General features: G+C 40.1%; 2 protein-coding genes across 4 annotated transcripts in view; one reads left to right on the plus strand and one right to left on the minus strand.

Moving 5' to 3' along the window:
* Positions 1-3,288: 3,288 nt before the first annotated feature.
* RPL35A (ribosomal protein L35a) lies at positions 3,289-6,900 on the minus strand. 2 transcript variants are annotated; one of them, XM_014830711.3, is made up of 5 exons: positions 6,794-6,900; positions 6,009-6,053; positions 5,639-5,791; positions 4,214-4,358; positions 3,289-3,350 (listed from the first exon to the last, which is right to left on the minus strand). In XM_014830711.3, exons 2-5 carry the CDS (start codon positions 6,017-6,019, stop codon positions 3,327-3,329), a joined length of 333 nt encoding a protein of 110 aa, XP_014686197.1. In that variant the 5' UTR covers positions 6,020-6,053; positions 6,794-6,900; the 3' UTR covers positions 3,289-3,326. The 2 variants fall into 2 exon arrangements, with proteins under 2 accessions (XP_014686197.1, XP_014686198.1); XM_014830712.3 differs by having other exon boundaries at positions 6,553-6,835.
* Positions 6,901-7,089: 189 nt separating this feature from the next.
* IQCG (IQ motif containing G) overlaps positions 7,090-19,592 on the plus strand; it is a 44,116-nt gene continuing 31,613 nt past the window's right edge. The window contains exons 1-4 of one of the 2 annotated variants that reach the window (XM_014830690.3): positions 7,090-7,230; positions 10,971-11,041; positions 12,258-12,525; positions 17,199-17,434. In XM_014830690.3, coding sequence (XP_014686176.2) covers positions 11,004-11,041; positions 12,258-12,525; positions 17,199-17,434 — 542 coding nt within the window. In that variant the 5' untranslated portion in view covers positions 7,090-7,230; positions 10,971-11,003. Of the gene's footprint in view, positions 7,512-10,970; positions 11,042-12,257; positions 12,526-17,198; positions 17,435-19,592 lie in introns of both variants that reach the window. The other variant, XM_070509042.1, reaches the window with a different exon arrangement.

The raw sequence follows: 19,592 nt of genomic DNA on the forward strand, positions 1-19,592 counted from the left end.
AACTCATCACTTTTCCCGCCACAAAACCATCTCCTGGTTCCCCAACGTTCTAAATGCACTATTACCCAGCAACGAAAGCTAGGAACATGTTACCCTTGAAGACTCCTCTCCACAATTAATTGGCTTTAAAATTCTGTTAATGTTTATGGAGTCTGCTCTATTTCAGTGCTCAAAAATCTTGAGTTTAAAACTGCAAAGCCCGGGGCCGCCCCGTGGCTGAGTGATTAAGTTCGCATGCTCCGCTTTGGTGGCCCAGGGTTTCACGGGTTCAGATGCTGGGTGCCAACATGGCACCACTCATCAAGCCATGCTGAGGCAGCATCCCACATGCTACAACTAGAAGGACCCACAACTAAAAAAAATATATATACCACTATGTACCAGGGGGCTTTGGGGAGAAGGAAAAAAATAAAATCTAAAAAAAAAAAAAGAAAAAAAAAACTGCAAAGCCTACCTGGCTTTCTCTTCCTTAAGTTTATGCCAAGTTGCTACTGAGATCTTTCTAAAATGAATTTGCTCATCCCTGTTAATCAAGTTCTTCAATGACACTTTATTACATACAAGAATAATGTCTAAAATCCTTAGTACAGTACACAAGACCTTGCAATAATCTGACATTTCTTAGTTTTCTGGACTTACATTCCAATTGTTCCCCACAAGATTTCAGTCACAGTAAATAACCCAGTTGAATGGTTCCTCAAATGACTTCTTTAAGAGTAGTGATACATCTGCCTAACTGGCACAGAAAAGCAGGTACTTTTGTTTATTTTGGCTCGTTTTTTTTTTTTAAAGATTTTATTTTTCCTTTTTCTCCCCAAAGCCCCCCGGTACATAGTTGTGTATTTTTAGTTGTGAGTCCTTCTAGCTGTGGCATATGGGTCGCAGCCCCAGCATGGCCCAATGAGCAGTGCCATGTCCTTGCCCAGGACTCTAACCAGCCAAGCCCTGGGCCGCCAAAGCGGAGCATGCGAACTTAACCACTCGGCCTCGGGCCCAGCCCCACTTTGGCTGTTTTTTGAAGGGGGATAAATCTCACTGTAGTAGGTCTGAGATTGGCACTTTCTGCCATTGACCCTAGATTTTACAAGTTCATTATCTTTCAGGTTCTAATAACCAAATTTCACCTTGTGGTGACCTGAACACACAGAGCTAGAGAAGACAGCCTAATTGACCAATGGCCCCAAGCTGCTTCTCCTCACCCTCCACCTCGTTTGCCTTGAAGCCATACTTCCCAAGGGTTGCTGCCAGCAAAATGAGATTGGCAGTAGAAACACAAGCCCATTTCTGTGAAACATGGGACTCTTCCAACAGCAACTTTGGCTTGAGGACCACTGGACTTAGCAAACCTTAGAACTGCCACATGCTATTAGTACGCAATCCTTTCCTACATCCTCTTCTTCTAGTCTTTCTCCCTCCCTCCCAATACATTTTTAGCATGCTGATTGTTTAGCACCTGCTTTTGAGAACCCAAATAAAAAACTGTAAAAGAGCTTTAGTTTGGCAAACTCCTTTTCCTGTTGACATTTTCCATAGAATGTCAAGATTTATTGGTTAATAAAAAAGACTAGCTGGGGCCAGCCCTGTGGCCGAGGTTAAGTTTGCAAGCTCTGCCTTGGTGGCCCAGGGTTTCGCTGGTTCGGATCCTGGGCGTGGACACGGCACCGCTCATCAAGCCACGCTGGGGCGGCATCCCACATGCCACAATTGGAAGGACCCACAACTAAAAATACACAACTATGTACCGGGGGGCTTTGGGGAGGAAAAGGAAAAATAAAATCTTAAAAAAAAAAACAAAAAAAAAACTAGCTGCTACTGCATCAAACATCTACAACCACATACTACAAACTGATACCTTGGTTCAAACTCTTATTTCAGCATTCTGAGACTTAAAATATTCTGCAGCCTGGATTAGTTTCCTTTATATTATGCTAAAATATCTCAATCCTGCACTTTACTACATTAAAACAGGGAGCCAAGGAAAGCCATACCGTCCTAGCAATCTTGACCCCCACAGACATACTTTTTCTTAGGCATGTGGCATTATTTTGACATTTTCAACTTACACATTATTCCCAGTCAAGTGTTATATACCGGAATGCTTGTCCAGTCTCAAATCCCAAGGGTATCTTATCCCTGCTTTTCTGAATGAGCTGCCAAATACCACCAACATAATCTCCATTTAAATTTCTCCCAACTACAATTTTTAACAGGTTTTTTTTTTTAATATTTGTACCTCAGCCAGCAACCGTTGCCAATCTTCCCCTTCCTTTTTTTCCATCTTCTTCTCCCCAACCTCCCGCCCCCAGTACAGAGTTGTGTACTGTAGTTGAGTGTCTCTGGTTGTGGCAGGTGGGATGCCGCCCCAGCATGGCCCAATGAGCAGCACCATGTCTGAGCCCAGGATCCAAACCGACGAAACCCCAGGCCACCAAAGCCAAGCGCACGAACCCAACCCCTCAGCCACGGGGCAGGCCCCCCCAACTCTGATTTTTAAGTCACAAGTTTCCCAACCAGTCTATATTGAATAAATGTATACTGTTAGGTCCTTTAAGAAATTGTCAAGATAATTTTGTTTCTTTCACTGACTCCCAATCTAATGAGGGCAGTTACCAGTACATTTAATAAACCTCAGTAACAAAGTTGAAATATACTGTTATGAGGAGTTACAGATCCATTTTGATGTGGAAATCTGGAAGTTCTATGGTATGTATCTACACTGGCTAAAATTTCTGGCTTCGGTCCTTCCTTGAATATGCTGTTTCTCCATTTGTCCAAAAGCTTTTCAGAGGCTAGGTTCAAGTGCTCCATCACTACAGACCTTACAAGCTACTCCTTTCAAGTGTCCCCAGCCAGAGCTTACTTGTACCACTCCCACACCCTGTAAGGCCTTATATTAAAATACTTATATTCTGGGGCCAGCCCCATGGCCCAGTGGTTAAGTTCACACGCTCCTCTTTGGTGGCCTGGGGTTTCGCTGGTTTGGATCCCCGGCTCGGACATGGCACCGCTTACTGAGCCATGCTGAGGCAGCGTCCCACACAGCACACCCAGAGGCACTCACAACTAGAATATACAACTATATATTGGGGGGCTTTGGGGAGAAGGAAAAAAAAGAAAACTTATATTCTATCCTAAAACCCTCTTATTGCCTAAATGCCTGTAATAACCATTACAGGTAGCTCTCTGGGTTCCTTATACTCTGAAAATGCCTGATGACGACACATTTGAGCACAAAGCAGCTGAATTTATGGCACAGATTTTTAAGCCATTTAAGAAAAATACAAGAAAACAAATCCATACTTTTATTTATTTACTTTTCAATAAGTTTAAATCCTTGAAGGGTACAGCATCTGGGGGAGGAAAAAAGAATACAATGTCATCATGTTACATACAAATTTACAAATGTTATTAAGTACTACAATATGGATAAATCTCCTCCCACTGTCCCATTACTCATTTCTGAAAGGCATCCAATGGCAACTTTTACCCTGGTGGCGGGGGATTGAGTTTTTATAGCCTTCAGTTTCTGGGTGAACATGCTTTGATTAAGAACCAGTACTGGGAGCACTGAAAGTCCATTTAATTTTGTTTCTTCTAATAACAGAGTAAAAACTTGCTCTGATGAGAAATCTCAACTGCTCAGCAGGGTTCAAAAAGTACCCTGGGACCTCAAGAATATGGCCATGTCTACTCTAAATGAATCCTAACTAAAGAAAACAGGAGCTATTTTAGAAAATCACAGGATCTGGAGTCAAAGACTTAGACCAAAGTCCTGGGACCTAGAAATAAGAGCATCAGGTTTCTTCCATAAAATAAAGCTAATAACACCTCTTCTAACAAGACTGTCATGATGAAGAGATGGGAAAATATTAAGAATTATACCAGGAAAAGGTGTGTTGAATTTTTACTTTCTAGAAATTACTTCAGTGCTCAATGAACATCTTTGCCAGAAAACTGTTCATTTAAATACGATTTCCCCCCCAGGTAGCTTTAACAAAATCTGAAATCCAGCCACAAGCCATTTGAATACTTTGCCTTCACTTTCCTTCTAATGCCAAGAATCTGATGTTCCATGATACACTGACATAGTAGCCAATAATTGTGCAACATTACTGGTGACATTTTATAATCACAATAGTTCTTAGAGTCAAAGCCCAAGCCTTGAGCCGAGTTTGACTCAACTGGGTGCCATATTGCTAATAACTGTACTTACCACACGGATTCTGTGTCCAATGGCCTTCGCAGGAAGGTTACTTCGGAATTTGGCACGAACCATGCCACTGTTTCCATGAGCACGAGTTACCTTTCCCCAGATTACTCTGGTTTTGTTAGGTTTGCCACCAGGAGTCACTGTGTTGCTGATTTTAAAGAGATTTAAAAAAAGCATGAGAACCCAGGCAACCAATATAGTGTGACACAATTTCAAGGTGACCGACCTCTAGACCAGTGGCTCTCAACTCAACTGTAGTTCACTACTTTGGGGGGTTGGGAGGGGACAGGACGGGGGCATCATTTAACAAATATTTGAGTACCTATACAAATGAAATTTTTTGTAATTGTGTAAACTACAGCCATTTACAAAGCATAAATCCCTTTCAGAGGATATTCAAGTAACAAGTAAAATATATATAATGTCAGATGGTAATAGCTACAATATTGGGGGGGAAAGGGAGACAAGAAATGTGAGGATATTTGTGTGTAGGGAAAGGAAGGAATTTGCTTGCAATTTTACTTTTTTTTTGAGAAAGATTAGCCCCGAGCTAACATCTGTGCCCATCTTCCTCCACTTTATATGAGATGGCTACCAGTGTGGTTTGACAAGTGGTACATAGGTCCACACCTGGGATCCAAAGCGGCGAACCCCGGGCCACACAAGTGGACTGTGCGAACTTAACCCTTGTTTGGAATTTTAAACAGTCAGGGAAGGCCTCACTGAGAAGGTAACATTGGAACAAAGACTGGAAGATAAGCGAACAGCCTGTGTTAAATATCTGAGGAAGCTGTGGCCCTGGCTTGTGGAAAGGCAGAAGATACCAAAGGGGGAATGCTGGCTGGGTTAAGAGTAGAAACAGGGAGCCCTGAATGTACAGGGGCTTAGGAGCTCCTTAATGACTTCGGCTTTTACTAAACATGATGGGGACCAGTTGGGAGTTTGAGCAATGTACAGATTATATGACTTATAATTTGAAAGATCACTCTGCTTGCAGGAGGAAAGGCGGGGCAAAGATGAAAGCATGTCCCTAGAGATCTTACCTGGTTTGGGATGGGTTTAAGAACCCAGGATTAAGAAACAATCAATGCTCGAGAGACATAACATCTTGAAGCATGTATATAAAATATAATTTCGAGGAATCAGCAAAACGAGTTAGGGTACACAAAAAGTGCTCTGAAAAACCTTAAGATCATAATACAAGGCATTGGCTCTGTCCTTGAAACAAGTAACAGCTGGAATTTTTTTTAATGCAGAAGACACCTAAATCCAACACCACCCAGAGGAGTAACATCCTTCTATGACCTACCAAGACCCCAAGTAGAAGCTACAACAGTACCAATTAGTTTACCAACATCTTTTGTTTATTCTTCTTTGAATAGGAAAATGAGACAAAATTCAAAAAGCATGAGAAGACTATAAACTTACTTCTTTGCTTTGTACACATAAGCACATCGCTTGCCTAGATAGAATTCAGTTTCATCTCGAGCATAAACACCTTCAATTTTAAGAAGGGCCGTGTGCTCCCTCTGGTTCCGGAGACCCCGCTTATAGCCAGCAAAAATGGCCTTGGACCACAGCCTACGACACAAAACACACGTCAGCCATAAGCTCTTAAAAGATCTCGTTTAACTTCAACAAACCACCAGTGCGAACTGACTTGTAATGACACCTACCCAAAAGTCACCTACAGCAAACACCTTCTTCTTTCCCCAACAGTTTTAAGCTTACATTTAGCTTCATGCCCCATAAACAAAAAAAACTCCAAGTACAAAGCAATGATATTTAAAACGCGTACCTTCCAGACATACTGGTCGTTTTAGAAGTCCTGTCTCCGGCAGGCCTTAAAACAAACAGAATCAGTTTAAAATCTTGCAAGGCCCGTTTCCCACCTAGTCCCCTCTCGTTTCTTAAACCTGTCACAGGCAAATTCCTTTTTGATCAGCATTTCACGTTAAGAGTGTGGGGAGACGTAATGATGCCACAACACCTACATGAAGCGCGGTCTGGCAAGACACCCCAACCTCAGAGAATGCCTGACACCTAGGCAAACTCCAAAATGATGACGAAAATAAGTGTCAAGACTCCAAAAGAAATTAACTCTTAGAAACTCCAAAAGGAAGCCCTAAGAAAACTCATGCCACGATCAACAGAAAGAAATGAAGACCAAGGAGTCAGAGAATCATGCAGAAACAAGACTTTTAAGCAGTGAATGGGGGGGGAAAAGCTGAGGAAAGGGGAGAGTGTAGTGAGCCAGATTCGGAGTACGAGCAAAGAGAAAAAGAACCCAGACTTTAGGAGGCACTGCCTCAAAAAAGGGACTGCAGACGGACAAAGTGCACCTATTCCACTCCGCTAGGGTCCAGGAAGCAACTCCGACCACGGGAGCACCCGTTCTCCGGGCGTCAGGGGACCAGCACCATCAGTCCCACATCTCCTCCATCCTGTCCTCTCTCTTGCTGGAATCCACAGAAATCATTGACTGGCAGGGCCTCCGAGCCGCACCAGGGCCTCGCGGACGCATACGATTGAGCCCATCCCAGTTATTTGCCCCCAAACTTCAGCAGCAGGAGCTTCCCTCACCTCCACAGCCTCCAAGATGGCGGAAAGAGAAAGTCGAGGCCCGGTCGTGTGGCCTTGTGGGATAAACATTGCTCCGCCCCCAGTTTAGGCGTCTTCCGCGACCGCCCAAAAAATAAAAAATAGGCCTCAGAAATCGTCATCTGACTGAAACAAGCCACATTTAAAAACACTCTTAAAATTCTTTCCCTAAGTCGTTTTATCTTTGTAAGCTGCAACATATATTACTTTGGAACAGAGGAAGGCAACGTGGTAGCCAGCTAAAGGGTGAGAAAAGGTCCTCCAGGCTGACCGTTACCATAGAAACACCTTAGCGTGGTCTCTGGGTTGTCGGGCGCTGTAGCTGCAGAAAGGAAGCCCGAGGGCTTGCTGTCCCTCGGTGTCGAGTACCCCAGATTTGATTCGCCAACAAGGGGGTATCTTTCCCTCTTACCACACAGGTAAGAGGCGAACAGAGATTCTCGGAAGAGAAAGGCCGGGAGCACGAAAGCAGGAGGAGCTCTTCCTTCTTTTCTTTCTTTCTTTCTTTTTTTTTTTTTTGTACTCCTTTCCTTCTTCTACTTTGTCTTTTTCAAGAAATGACTTAAGTTCTTACCTCCATCCTTCTTTTTGACCCCGACGGTGAAGAGGACTGCCCTGAAAAGACTTTACTGCCTTTTAAGAAGAACTCATTCTGCTGCCCCCACCAACTTGGGGGCGCCAAGCCCCGTGCCCACACATAGTAGGTCTTCAGTAAATACTTGTAGACTAGAATAAGATAGATTAGTAGACATCAGAGATTTACATTTCCTAATTATTGCACATTTATTTGGGTTCCCCTATGGGTTCATTCATTTTTTTCAACAGTTTATTGAATGACTGCCACGTACCAAGCTTTGTTCTTAGCTCGAAGGATACTGCAGTAAACAAAACAACAGGAATCTCTCGCCTCATAGAGCTTACATCTTAGTACGGGGAGCAAGATAATAAGCAAGTAAATGGCACGTTAGAAGGCGATGTGAGAAAAACTTTCTCAATGGAGAAAAATTCAGCAGGGAGGCTTCTGTAAAGGAGGCTTTTACTCTGAGACCGGGAGCCGTTTGAGGCTTCTGTACAGAGGAGTGACTCAGTCTGACTTCTGTTTTAACAGGGTCACTGTGTGGAGGGTGAAGGAAAGCAAGAGCACCAGCAGGAAGATCAATTAGAAGGGTGTTATAATGACCCTGATGAGAGATTATGGTGTGTAGACAGGGGTGATGAGTACCGAAATTCTGAATATATTTTCAATGTAATGCTGACAGGATTTGCTGATGGATAAGGAATCAGAGAGGGAAGAGAAAAGGATGACTCCAAAGTTTTATGAAATAGATGTACATAAATGGTATTTAAAATCAGATCCTCTCTTAAATACATCAAGAAAGAGTTTATGTACCGTAGAGCCCACTCCCCTATCCAATGTTCTGTGTCCCAGAAATATACTAGAAATCCCATTAGTAGAGAATGTACTAGAAATCCCACTATTAAATGTGCTAGAAATCCAAATGTAAGTACTCTTGGGAAGAATAACACATTAAGTGTGAGTTTCATTCCTTTGTTCATTCGTTCATTCATTCTACAAATACTTATTTGAGCACAGTGCCTGAAATTTAGGATACAATAGTGAGCATCCTTGTCATGATTCCAGTTCTCAGGGAACTTAACAGTCTAGTGGGGGAAACTGACATAAACATGACAATTGTGAAGAAAGCTGTCTAAAAATAAGAGTGCAATCAGTGCTTGAACAGAGGAATCCTGATCCAACCTGATGAGTCGGTGGGAAAGTGTCACTTGCAGAAGTGTCATTTAAGGCATTTTCAAACTTCAGGTGTTGGCCCATTAGTAGATCATGATTATAATACTTTTTTAAGCAAAATATGATAGAATCAAAAATAGAATGTTTCGCACGTTAAGGGTAAGTTGTTTTATGAAACATGTTTCAGTGATTTGTATGTATGTATATTCATATATATGCAATATGTAAAAATGTATGTGTGTCATTGTATCAGTCAGTGTTGCCCCGGAAGGAAATGGTTGGCAGAGATGAATATTTAATAAAGGATCTGCTTACAAAGGTGTAGGCAGGAGTGAAACTATAAGAAATGATGCAGGGGCTGGCCCTGTGGCTGAGTAGTTAAGTTTGCATGCTCCACTTTGGTGACCCGGAGTTTGTGGATTTGGATCTCGATCATGGACCTACACACCACTCATCATGCCATGCTGTGGCGGCGTCCCACATTCTAGAAGAACTAGAATGAACTGCAACAAGGATATGCAGCTGTGTCCTGGGGTTTTGGGGAGGGAAAAAAGTTAAAAAAAGAGGAAGATTGGCAACAGATATTAGCTCAGGCCCAATCTTCCTCACCAAAAAAAGCATACCTTTAAAATATCTTTTTAAAAAGAGAGGTGATGCAGTTTCCAGGGATATGAGGAAGAAGTAGTTACCTGATTCCCAAGAGAGAGCAAGATGGAGAGGCTTGCCTGACAGGAGCCTTGGCCTTTGATAGAGAAACATAGCCAACCACTGGTGACCTGGCACGGGTGGAGCTGGGAGAATAAATATCTGACCTCACTCTCCTACAGTTTGTACCTCTCTCTGGAATCTTCTGTTGATGCACTCCATATGGGTCAGCCTCTCAGGGCACAGAAAATGGTGGAGATTCGATCTAGAGGGGCAAATGGAAGATAGCTGCAAAATGCCACTGATTTCAGCTCGTGCTTAATAGATCACTTGGACTTTATAAGGTGAAGAGGTGAGGGGAAGAGTGGTTCACATTGAAGGACTAGCATCAGCAAAGACCCTGAGTTGGAAGGGAGTGTGATTCCATAGAAGAACTGAAAGAAGCCCACTGAGGCTGGAGCCATGAGAGCAAGAAAAGGGCAGTACCAGATGGATCTGGAGAGGAACGGAGGGGGCCAGATCATGCAGGCTTTATGGGCCAAGTTAAGAGTTTTAGTTTTTGTCCTAAGGCAATGGGAAATCATTGAAGGCTTCTAAGGAGAGATATGATCAGATTTTCAATTTTAAAAGATCAATCTTTCATTTTAAAAAGATCACTTCCACTTCGGAGGCCAATGGAGTAGTTCAAGGAAGAAACAACAGTTAGGTCCAGGATGGTGTCAGGGGATATGGAAACAGAAGGTAAAATCCACAGGACTTGGTGATGGTTTGGAGTGAGGGGATGCTGACTCAAGATGAAGGAGGAAGCAGGAATGACTCCTGGGTTTCTAGCATTCAGGAATAAGGAGCCGGAACAGCATGAAAGCACTGGGTACTGCATAAGCATACCCCTACCTTACCTCTGGGAAGCACATTTACCTATGCCCCAAGCCTAAAAAATGGAGAAATAAACAACACAACGAGAACAAAATCTTCTTAACACCACACTATTTCCTCCTAAGACTGCTGTTGCACCAGAAAATTTGGCTAGTTTTGAGTGTCTTTTTTTCAGTTAACATAAAGATTCTGTTTTATATGTTTGAATTTTTGCATATGAGATTTTTGTTGCATGAGATATGCTTGTACCACCCTTCTCAGGATCACTTTATTGTGGATAAAATCACACTAGAAACTTTCCATTCACTATGTATTCAGTATAGAGCAAAATTCTCCATAGGGTGTTTCTCATTATAAAGCTCATTTAAGCCGAAAGGACTTTGGTTTACGAGGAGGGGTAACATCTTGATAGCAATTTTAAGCTGATTTTCAGGATAAATACAGTTTTTCTAAGTGTGATCTCAAGTAGTCTTCTAAGTCCAGGTGCAATAAATTTTGTTATTTGGTAGATGTGGGGAATGGAGTGATCTGATTAAATATTTTAGTAATCAGAATAGTGGAAAAGTACATCTCTTATATAGAGATTGCTAATTAAAAATCAGAATACAATTTAAAAAATATGAAAACCATGTTGAATAATAATTTACCTTAAGAAGAGACTCAAAGGATGCATTTGTCTGCCAGTAATTAAGCTGACTACTTGATAGACCTGCACCACGTGATGTCAGTGGTTCTTCCCTCTCTGGGACTGCTCTAATAAACACAAAGAAGGGATAAGCCACAGCTCTTGTAATTCTTTAATTTTCTCTTAATGAAAGGGCATAGAAATAACTTAAATGTCATTCAACACTCCCTTAAACTAATCTCAATGTTTTCTTCCCATTTTAGGTAACTGCATTTTTGTGAAATTATAATTGTACCATGGATGTTAACAAAACTAGCTCAAGAAGAATGGAACAGTATGTTCAAAATTTCCAATTTATTTTGTGTGTGTGCATATATATATATACATATATAAATTATATCTTATGTTAAATTTCTGTGTATTATGTATCTATTGCTGTGTAACAGATTACCCCAAAGCTTGGTGACTTAAAATATAAAATTTTGAGGCCGGCCCCGGCCTGGTGGCGCAGTGGTTAAGTGCACACGTTCCACTTCAGCGGCCCAGGGTTTGCCGGTTCAGATCCCGGGTGCAGACATGGCACCGCTTGACAAGCCATGCTGTGGTAGGCGTCCCACATATAAAGGAGAGGAAGATGGGCACGGATGTTAGCTTAGGGCCAGTCTTCCTCAGTGAAAAGAGGAGGATTGGCAGCAGTTAGTTCAGGGCTAATCTTCCTCAAAAAAATAAATAAATAAAATAAATAAATAAAATTTTATGATTTCATACAATTTCTGTGGGTCAGGAATTCGAGAACAGCTTAGCTGGATGGTTCTGACTTGGGGTTTCTCATAAGGTTCAAGTTGGCCAGGGCTACAGTCATCTGAAGACTTGGCTCGGGCTGGAGGATCCACTTCTAAGATGGCTCATTTACTGAGCTGGCAGGTTGATGTTGACTGTTGGCAAGAGGCCTTAATTCCTCACCTTCATGAACTTCTCCCCAGGCTGCTTAAGTGTCCTCATGATCAGGCAGCTGGCTTCCCATAGAGTGAGAAAGAGGAGAGAGCAGGGAGAAGCTGCAATGTCTTCTATCACCTAGCTTTGGAAACCACAATATCCTTTTGGTTACATAGGTTAAGTAGTCCTATTCACTTTGGGGGAGACTGCAAAAGGGTATGACTACAAGAAGGTGAGAATCCTATGGACCACTTTGGAGACTGGCTACCACATTCTGTTTTTCACTAATCATCAGATACTTTTGGTTCTCATCTAAAGATGTTGCTAGAAAAAAAGTTAGTTTTGGCTCAATTCAAATTGGTTAAGCATAGCCAAATAGCATGGACTACATATCTTTATTAAACAGTAAGTTGCTTGACTTTGGTTGATCAAAATGTTGCTAGGAGGTATTTAACAGAATCACATACAAACTCTGACTTTTCTTCTTTATCTTGGTTATATTATATGACAATATGGATTTCCCAGGAGCCAATCTACGTGACGCCTGTGCTTTTGAGTTTAAGTAATTTTTAAACATTTGGTGGCTGATTTATTTTTCTTTCTTCTTTCTTTAGAGACAGACTGGAATCCTCAAATCTTCCTCCAAAAGTTTGGCATTCTGAGGTGACAATGTCAGTGACAGGTGAAGCACCTAGGGCTGTGGAAGAAGAAAAAGAAACAGGCAAAGGAACCGATGTAGAAGTCATCCCGGAAATCACAGAGCCACTCTTCATTCTAGATGTGCTGAGAATCTCTGCAGTTCTGGAGGATACCATAGACCAGCTTTCTATTCTGAACTATATCATGCCAGTTCAGTATGAAAGAGAAATAAGCAGCGACACGGTATATAGACTCACCATTATTTAATTTTTGCTTTTTCTTTTTCCATCATTTACAGTACTTATGCCATTAAATTTAACATGAGAAGTAGCATCTTCGTCTCAGATAAAGGACTATAATAATTACCTGAGCTATGTACTCAGTTGATGGACTGACATAGACACAGCTCAAGGTACATTACCAGTCAGAATATCCTTTTCTTCCATTAAATTGGCATTACTCAAAAAGGTCTAACATGCCACAACTAGAAGCACCTGCAACTAAGATATACAACTATGTACCAGGGGGGATTTGGGGAGATAAAGCAGAAAAAAAAAAAGATTGGCAACAGTTGTTAGCTCAGGTGCCAATCTTTAAGGAAAAAAAAAGGAAAAAAAGGCCTATAGTCAAGTCAGTATAAATATAGGATATATACGGAGATCAGGCGAATTGCAGAGTTGCCCCATCTATCTTATATTTCTCAGCTGCTAAAAGGTAACTGAACACTACGTGCCGGAGATTCAGCTGGGCCCTCTGGACACGGCCTTAATCTAAAATGACTTTGTTGTCATTGCTGAATATGTTGCAACCTGCCTTTCTGAAGATCCAGCCACATCATTGTGTTAGCCATTACATTTTTAGTGATATTATGGGCTCCTCCTTAAAGCACTATGGAGTTATCAAAAAACTCAACTTGGTAGTAAGCAAAATCTTTATAAGTTCTTAAGCTCTTGTAAATTTTAATAACTTAGGTTGTAGATATAAAATAGAAACTATTTTTTAAATTGCAGTAACATTGGTTTATAACATTATATAGATTTCAGGTGTACATCATTATATATTTCGATTTCTGTGTAGATTACATCAAGTTCACCACACAGAAACAATTTATAAATAGAAATACATGTTCATTAAGTTTAGCAAAATTACATTGTATAATTTGTACAGAATATATTCTTATTTTTGATTCTATGACAAATGAAAATTGCTACATAAATGAGAGGGTAAATTGCTTCCCGTGTCTTTTTTTTTTTCCTTCTTCCTCTCCCCAAAGGCCCCCAGTACATAGTTGTATAAGTGCCTCTGGTTGTGCTATGTGGGACACCACTTCAGCATGGCCTGATGAGTGGTGCCATGTCCGTGCCCAGGATCCGAACCAGTGAAACCCTGGGCTGCTGAAGCGGAGCGCGCAAACTCAACCACTCGGCCATGGGGCCAGCCCCTGCTTCCCATGTCTAACAGAAAAGAAGTCCATATATATTGTGACTAGATATTAAATTTCCCTTTAATTACCCCTTGCAATTTTTAAATTATTATTATTTATATCTATCTATATATATAGTCTGCATTTGTAAAACTTTTGTTGAAGTTTAAAAGTTTATACAAGATTTTAATGGAACACTGGATTTGGAGTCAGAAGACCTTTGTGGTTTAGTTGTGTGCAATAAGCAATTCATTTCACTTTCTTGGTCTTACTTTTCTCATTTGTAAAATGTGATGAAGTTTTAACTCCATATGATCCATATGGTTCCTTCCAATGATAGCATTCTTTGAGTTCTGGGATAGTTTTAAAACGATATTAATGGGTATTATGGGAATTTTATAACAAATTAACTTCCTTATCAATTTATGAAAGGCAAAGAGATTGGAACCCCAAGAACTAAGCCTTTCAATGCATTTAAAATAAGAGTCTGATTCATAAAATAAGCTAGTTAATAAATAGTACAGAAGAAACTAGTGTTTCCTTCCTATTTATTGTCTCCTTCAATAAGAATCAAAAATGAAAAGAGAAGATATTCAGTTAACACAATGAAGTCTTATCATGATACTTATCAATACTTGCTGTCAGGCTTAAAAAAGGGTAATTTGCCATCATAGAAAGTCAAGAGAGAAGAATCTCAAATTAAAAAAGCATTCAGCAGTGATCACCACTCCAGTAAATAAAAGAATGAAACTTTTGCACTATTTTATTCTGGTTTATGATAATGATGTTCACTCACAAAATTTTGTGACTTAACAGAGGGCTTGCTTTTGATTTTATAGTAATATAAATAACAAAGGCTTGCACTCTTATCTTCATTCATAGCAGCTTGAAAGCCCCTTTCTCAATGTTAGTTCCATAGCTTTTAAAAATTGTAAATCTCTTAATTTTCTGCTTTTTACATCATAATACTATAGTTGTTCCAACTCATGAATTTTACAATGCCATCGCCCTAAAGGGCATAGGATATATATTTTAAAATCTTAATATGTATGTGAATGTCTTCTTTCTCCAAAACCTTTACATTGTTTAGCCTTATAACAACCTTAGGATGAAAGGTTAGCATTACCCCTCTTTTATAGCCATTTTTATAGCTAAGGATATCTCCAAGTGGATTTTCGTTTATCAGAATCACGGAATGGAATGATGAAAAATGTTCTAATATACCACATTCTATCAGAAGTGGGAGTAATTAGACCACAATTTGGCAAGAGCTCCCCCCGAGGGAATACTGTTTTTCTTATCTTTTCCCTTAGGGTCTAATGCCTTACCTTGTACATAGCATGTGCTATATAAAAATCTGTTAAGGGACTAAAACATTTAGCTGGTTTCTTTAAGTTCTCTTCTTTTTTTTTTTTTTTTAAAGATTTTATTTTTTTCCTTTTTCTCCCCAAAGCCCCCTGGTACATAGTTGTATATTCTTCGTTGTGGGTCCTTCTAGTTGTGGCATGTGGGACGCTGCCTCAGCGTGGTTTGATGAGCAGTGCCATGTCCGCGCCCAGGATTCGAACCAACGAAACACTGGGCCGCCTGCAGCGGAGCGCGCGAACTTAACCACTCGGCCACGGGGCCAGCACCCTTTAAGTTCTCTTCTTTAAAAATTCATATTTATTTGCAGTAATCAGTATATCGGGCTGCTTGACATGTTTGCTTCCTTTTCGAGATGCTCAAGCTGAAAGGTAGAGGAAAAATGGTTAGGGAAACCAGAAAAATGGAGCTTCCTAGGCCTTACATTTTCGCCTTCCCTCCCTAGACAAAATCCAAAATAACAACCATCCATATACTTAAGGTTTTCCTTATGTCCAAATAAGTTTCAATTCAATTGTTGAAATTCTATAGCTTCTATTCTCTTTGTAATCAGTCATATCAATTTTAATTTAAAGGAGTATTTTACAATTTAATTCTTAAGGCAGTATTTTGTTTTACTTTCCTGCATATGTTTTCCTCCGATCTGAATTTTTGCTTATTGTTGATACAAAGAAAAATGCTGTTGAGTCTGTATTTAGTATGCTTTCAAGGATAGTTTTTTGTTTTTTTTTTAAGATCATCTTTATTTTTTTTTCTGCTTTTTCTCCCCAAATCCCCCAGTACCTAGTTGTATATTTTAGTTGTGAGTCCTTCTAGTTGTGGCATGTGGGATGCTGCCTCAGCATGGCCTGAGGCGCTGTGCCATGTCCACCCCTGGGATTCAAACCAGCAAAACCCTGGGCTGCTGAAACGGAGTGTGCGAACTTAAACACCCCGCCCCCGGGGCCAGCCCCCAAGGATAGTTTTTTAACATTTCTGGGCTAGTTGAAGTTTACCTAAGAAAGCCCTAGGTTTTATGTATCAATCTGCACATAAACCTTTCTTCCGTGCATGGGATCAGCACAAGAATTTAAGTAGTCATAATAAACACAGAACTTCCGTAGTTCTGCATACTGTTCTAAATTTATGTATCTTAATTTATTTAATCCTCATAATAACTCTTTGAGGGCAGGTACTATCATCCCTCTCTTGCCAATGGGAGAAGGGAGGTATAGAGATGTTAAATAGGTGCCTTAAGTCAGTGCAGTTTAGTAAGAGATCAAGCTGGGATTCAAACAAGGAAGTCTGAGTTCACAGTCCATATGCATAATCGTTATGTTATATGGCCTCCCAATAGCTCAAGCTTTTAGCCACAGATTACATAGGAATTATCAATTGAAAGACATATGCTGTTCCTATGGTGATGCTTACCCCTTAGTATCCAAGTTTGGGTCTGAAAAATAAAATTATTTTGGCTTTTCCCCACATAACCTTTGAAAACAATACCACACCAGTAAATATACTATCAACAAAAAAAAGGGGAGAGGATGAGAGGAGGGAGAAGAAAATCAATCAATCAATCAATCAATCAATATACTGTCAACTTCTCCTCTCTGGTGCGATTCTCCTTTCATTCTTTATATTTCAAATTCATATGTTCAATGAACATTTGAGTCTCTGCTGTACTCTAGGCATCGTCCTAAACAATGAGACTGTAAAGATGGCCACATTTATTATCCAGTCTTGTTCCAAAAAGAATTTGAGGTGAACCAAGATCTCTAAGACACTGTCCCTTCCCTCATAGAATTTGCAATCTAATGGAGATATTTATACAAATGGTGACAATATGGTAAATGTCTGTAATAGAGATATTTCACAAAGAACTTTACCTTTGATCATCGTCTTAGAGTTCAGCAGGTGGTAAGTCGGGGAATGACAGAGAGGGAATATTATCTAAAGGCAGGAAGACACAAAACAGCAGGGCACGTGGTTTGGTGTGGCTGAAGAAAAAGAAGACTCTCCCACTTGTAGTACAAGGCACGAGTGGGAAAAGATGGGGTTGAAAAATGTGGGCAGAGGCTCTTGTATAGCATTGTTTCTTTACTCTTTTAAAATCTGTCTTACGTAAAACATCATTTATTGTTTTTAGAAGCAAAACAAAGAAAAGAGTTTAGAAGGAAAACGCTTAGAAAAGCTTTCAATGGTCTCAAGAACCTCGAAAATATCCAATCTATTCTTACCTAAAGAAGAATTCCGGTTCTCAGAAGTCAGACAAGAAGGCCAATTTGCCAATGAGTTTAACAAAGTGCAAGATCTTGTCTTCAAAAAACCTACAAGGCAGGCCGTAATGACTTCAGAGACACTGAAGAAAATTCAGATTGATAGGTAAGGAAAAAAGCATATTTGGAAATGTAATAATATATCTACAGATGGATGAAGAAGGGGTACAAGTGTGGCTAACTGCTCTCTTCTCTTACAGATTGGTCATTATAGCCAGAGTGACTGCTGATGTCAGGATTAGCTAAAGACTGCCCAGAGGAAGTGTGGTATAATTGACAGTATGGTGGCTCGATGATCTTGGGCAAGTTATTGAGCCTTTGTTTCCAATTTATAAAAATGAGAATAATGATAGCAACCTTGCAACATTAGTGTGAGGATGAGAAATAAGGCTCCAGCCCAGTGCCTGACCCAAAGTGGTAGCCCTTGTGATGCTATTTCCCTTAATAAGAGACAGACACCATCAAGCTAGCCAAACTTTAAGCTGTATTTTAATTACGAAGGTTTCTTAAAGGCAGTCTCAATTTCCATTGTCTCATTATTCAGTTTTTTGTTGTCAACTGGCTTACTGACAAAGAAGCCTATTAAGTTTAAAAGAGGGCGTAACATTATGATAAGGGTTTTTTGATAAATGAGAGTTGATAGCAATTACCAAGGCCCACTAGCCAAATCTGGCCTATGGTCTATTTTTGAAAATAAATTTATTGGAGTACAGCATTGCCCATTTGTTTACATGTGGTCTGTGGGTGCTTTCATGCTACAACAGCAGAGTTGAGTAGTTGTAACAGAGAATTTATGGCCTGCAAAGCCAAAAATATTTACTATTTGTCACTTTACAGGACAAATTTGCTGAGCCCTGCATTAGACCCTCACAGGAAGGGTAATGTCTCTTGCTAAAATCAGTCTGTCCCAGATTTGCATACATGACAGAGAGGTGTTCTGCTTATAACCTGCCCAACCTCGTTCATGTCCTTGGTGTGATGGCACATATCTTTTCCATCAGTTTCCTGACTTCAGTACAGTTAACTTTTCTTCTTAATATAGTTACTGAATCTTTTTGTGTGAACTACTGTTAATAAATTATGTATAAAATACTAAGTGTAATTCTTACTGATCTATATCAAAACATTGAACAGCAGATTTTAAAAGTCTCCTCCTAGGAGACTGTTATAAAGAGCAATGGACTAGGAATCAGGAAGCCTGGATCACATAGTTTTGGCTCTTTCTCAAACTGGCTGTGTGACCTTGGGCAGGTCATTTAACCTTCCTGAGCCTGGGTTTGCTCATCTCTAAAATGTGAGGGGTTTATTAGTTCTTTTTTAAAAAAATTTTTAAATGATTTAATTTTTTCAAAATTATGAAATATTTCAAAAATGCAGAAAAGTATAAAGAATAAAATAATGAGTACTTATGTATGTCACCACCAAATCTTAACATTTTACCACGATTGTGTTTGAGGTTTTTTTGAAAAAAATAAAATACTTCAGATATAATTGAAGCCTCTGATCCTAGTCCCCTCACTTTTCCCCCAAAGATAAACTCTCCCCTGAATTTGGTGTTTTTTATTCTGTTGCATATTATGATACTTATATTGTGTATACATGTGTTTTATTTAAACGATACGTATAGTTTTACATGTTTCTAAATGTTGTATACATATTATCATACTGTATATTCAGTGTTTGTTAGTCCTTGGTATGTAAATTTTTTCAGGTTAAGGAAGTTCTCTTTTATTTCTACTTTGCTAAGAGTGTTTCTTATTTGTTTTTTTTTTGTTGTTGTTGTTTTTCTTTAAAGATTGGCACCTCAACTAACATCTGTTGCCAATCTTTTTTTTTCTTCTTCTTCCCAAAGCCACCCAGTACGTAGTTGTATATTCTAGTTGTGAGTGCCTCTGGTTGTGCTATGTGGGATGCTGCCTCGTGGGTTGATGAGTGGTACTAGGTCCACGCCCAGGATCCAAACCGGTGAAACCCTGGGCCGCTGAAGTGGAGTGTGTGAACTTAACCGCTTGGCCGCAGGGCTGGCCCCTGTTATTTGTTTTTTTGTTTTTGTTTTTTTTTTAAAGATTGGCACCTGGGCTAACAACTGTGGCCAATCTTCTTCTTTTTTTTTTTTCTGCTTTATCTCCCCAAACCCCCCTGTACACAGTTGTATATCTTAGTTGCATGTCCTTCTAGTTGTGGGATGTGGGATGCCGCCTCAGCGTGGCCTGACGAGTGGTGCCATGTCCGCGCCCAGGATCCGAACCCTGGGCCGCCGCAGT

The sequence above is a fragment of the Equus asinus genome, chromosome 5, assembly GCF_041296235.1.
Source record: "Equus asinus isolate D_3611 breed Donkey chromosome 5, EquAss-T2T_v2, whole genome shotgun sequence".
Taxonomy (NCBI): domain Eukaryota; kingdom Metazoa; phylum Chordata; class Mammalia; order Perissodactyla; family Equidae; genus Equus; species Equus asinus.

Bases quoted from the DNA above. Each gene is read 5' to 3' on its own strand.
- RPL35A (XM_014830711.3), bottom strand. The intron at 4,359-5,638 runs GTAAGTTTATAG...CTTTAAAATCAG, and splicing joins TATGTGTACAAAGCAAAGAA to CAACACAGTGACTCCTGGTG. The intron at 3,351-4,213 runs GTAAGTACAGTT...TTCCTCCCCCAG, and splicing joins TTGGACACAGAATCCGTGTG to ATGCTGTACCCTTCAAGGAT.